Genomic DNA, 2399 nt, shown 5'->3' on the forward strand with positions numbered 1-2399 from the left:
CACCTTCTTTAGAATTGCACACAACAACTCAAGGTGGAAGGCAAGTGTCTTTTTGGCAATTGTAATGCAAAAAAAACCCAAGGCCACCCTGAAAAAAAAACCAAAACAAAAAACCAAAACAGCCAATTGGAATAAAAAAGATGCTCTAAGAACTAGCATAGAAGGCATAGTAGCCCATGCCTTTTGAAGTGTCTTTGCTATAGTCCTCAGCATTAATGTCCTCACATTTCATTGTCGGGGAATTTTCGTTGCTGGAAGTGCTAGGGGAAAGCCGCCTTCTCTTACAAGCGCCTGTGTAGACCCCAGAATCATTTGAATCTAGAGACTTTATAGAGGGCGGAGTCTCTATCCAGGACGAGCCAATTTCTTCTTTCACCTTGTCCTTGGAAAGCTGGTCTTCAGTGAATCCCGGAGGACTCGTTCTCGAGGGCCAAGTTAGTCCTGTTGTCATTTTCCGCTGGTAAGAGCCCCTGCTCCCCCAGCCTGCCATGGATGGGAACGCCGGGTCGGGGTAGTATCCCAGAGCGTGGGATGTCTGGAGCGGGAGGGATTTGATGCCATAAGGGAGCAAGGTGCTGTGAGAATACTCTGTCTCGTAGGAGTTCACGTCCAGTTTGTTGGCGCTGGGCTGCTGCACGGGCGTCACGAACCAGCGCTGAGGAGAGCTGGCCACCTCCTCGTTCTGCTGCGGGGACAGCAGGCCATTGCTCTGAGGGACAGTTCTCTCACCGTTGTAAAACCTGGCTGGGGGCAGGTTGTTGACAAACTGTTCTTGGAAGAATGGCTGCATGCTGTATCGGGCACCAGGGACGATCTGGTGGGATCTAGGAGAATCCGTGGGAGATGGAGTTAATCTGTCATTTTCGGAAGCTGTGTACATGCTACAACATAAAAGAGGAATACTGAGTGTTTTTCTTTACAATTCCACTATGAGAGTAACACAACACAAAAGCACAAACACACAGAAACTAGGTATTTCTTAATTAGAATCATAACTACATTTAATTGGATGGCTATTTTGTTTTAATCTTATTTAGCAGGCACTTTTCCTAGGCCACTGTAAATTTTCTACTACTGCTACAAGCAAGAGCACAAGTGAAGGTAGAAAATTATTAGGCAAGAATTCTGCTGACAATTTAAAAACACTGTGTGTTCTGTAGAGACACCCAATATACTGCTGCCAGTAAAATCTGCAGGCCAGCTGGGTTCTGCCAACACAAGTTTCCTACCAAAATTCAGAAGCCAGCAGAAAGACAGGTCATCTAGACAATACACTATTCAGACATTTTAACATAAGCAAAATCACCAGTAGAAGCAGTACTGGTGCTGAATAACTGAATTAATGTCTAAAGAAAAACCCTTCTACAGACATTTCAAGCCAGAATCATGCCTCCTAAACTGACACATCTGCAGAAGAAAATAGAGATATACTTACGAGTCATAGTTGTCTCTGAAGCCTTTTGCAAAAGGATTATGGTCAATTTTGAGCTGTGTAATCTAAAAGTGAAAGCAGAATATATTAACATGAGATGCTGAACCCACAAGTCAATTTTGTTCTTAATTGCAATTTTACACATCGATACTTACATCAGTGTTTTGATATGCTGTAACTGCTATGAACTGCGTTTCAGGAAAAATAAATGTTTGAGTCTTTGAGGAATCATTCAGATCTTCAACACCATCTTCGGTCACTTCCACAATGTGAAGTCGGGGCTGGTACTTGTGTAGGGACTGAAGTACAATCATCTAAAAGAAACAAAGAAAGAGACAACATCTTTAGACAAATTGCATCTAACATTAAAAGACCTATTTTACAGCATGACATTTTTCCTGTAAACTGTAATCTCTTGGTTTAGAAACAGAGCAGTTTTAACTGTTATCAGGAGCTGAGTCACAGCTTGCAGCCCTGCTATACTAAGAGCTATCAGAGCTATCAGCAACCCTCCCACTTTTTGACCAACTCCAGGGGATCAATATATTAGCTAAAATAAAAGTAATTCGCACATCGTATTCGAACATTTTCAACTATTCATACGGCAAAACAAAGAAAACAAGCTCTATGGCCCAATTCAAGAAGGGAACGAGCCACAAGCACCGTGATGTAGCGGCTCGATGAAATGTTGTAAAAGCCCCAAAACCCCAGGGCTCCCCCGCTGAGCCACGAAGAGCCCCCCAGGCCTCCCTCTCCCTCCTTACCTGTGCGTTGTTGTTGTTAGCACCTTTATTGTTCGTTAGCTTCAGCTTCCCGAAAGAGATCTCCTGCCTCATCCAGTGAGCGCCGGTGTTCGGCGACTCGGGGTGAACGTAGACCTTGTTGCCTGGGGAAGACAAGGCAGTGAAACGTCTGCCGGGCGCGGGGCTTTGTTCGCAGCCCCTCGGCCCCCCGATGGCCACCCCCC

At 44.9% G+C, this 2399-nt stretch overlaps 1 protein-coding gene across 1 annotated transcript; it reads right to left on the reverse strand.

The window, feature by feature from the left end:
• On the reverse strand, positions 1–2316 carry EOMES (eomesodermin). The gene is made up of 4 exons (XM_031058899.1): positions 2197–2316; positions 1588–1746; positions 1436–1497; positions 1–881 (listed from the first exon to the last, which is right to left on the reverse strand). The coding sequence occupies exons 1-4, from the start codon at positions 2266–2268 to the stop codon at positions 146–148; spliced, it is 1029 nt and encodes a 342-aa protein (XP_030914759.1). The 5' UTR covers positions 2269–2316; the 3' UTR covers positions 1–145.
• Positions 2317–2399: the final 83 nt, after the last annotated feature.

The sequence above is a fragment of the Geospiza fortis genome, unplaced genomic scaffold, assembly GCF_000277835.1.
Source record: "Geospiza fortis unplaced genomic scaffold, GeoFor_1.0 scaffold231, whole genome shotgun sequence".
NCBI lineage: Eukaryota > Metazoa > Chordata > Aves > Passeriformes > Thraupidae > Geospiza > Geospiza fortis.

Bases quoted from the DNA above. Each gene is read 5' to 3' on its own strand.
- EOMES (XM_031058899.1), bottom strand. From the start codon at position 2,268: ATGAGGCAGGAGATCTCTTTCGGGAAGCTGAAGCTAACGAACAATAAA. The intron at 1,747-2,196 runs GTAAGGAGGGAG...TGTTTCTTTTAG, and splicing joins CTAACAACAACAACGCACAG to ATGATTGTACTTCAGTCCCT. The intron at 1,498-1,587 runs GTAAGTATCGAT...TTTCACTTTTAG, and splicing joins CAGCATATCAAAACACTGAT to ATTACACAGCTCAAAATTGA.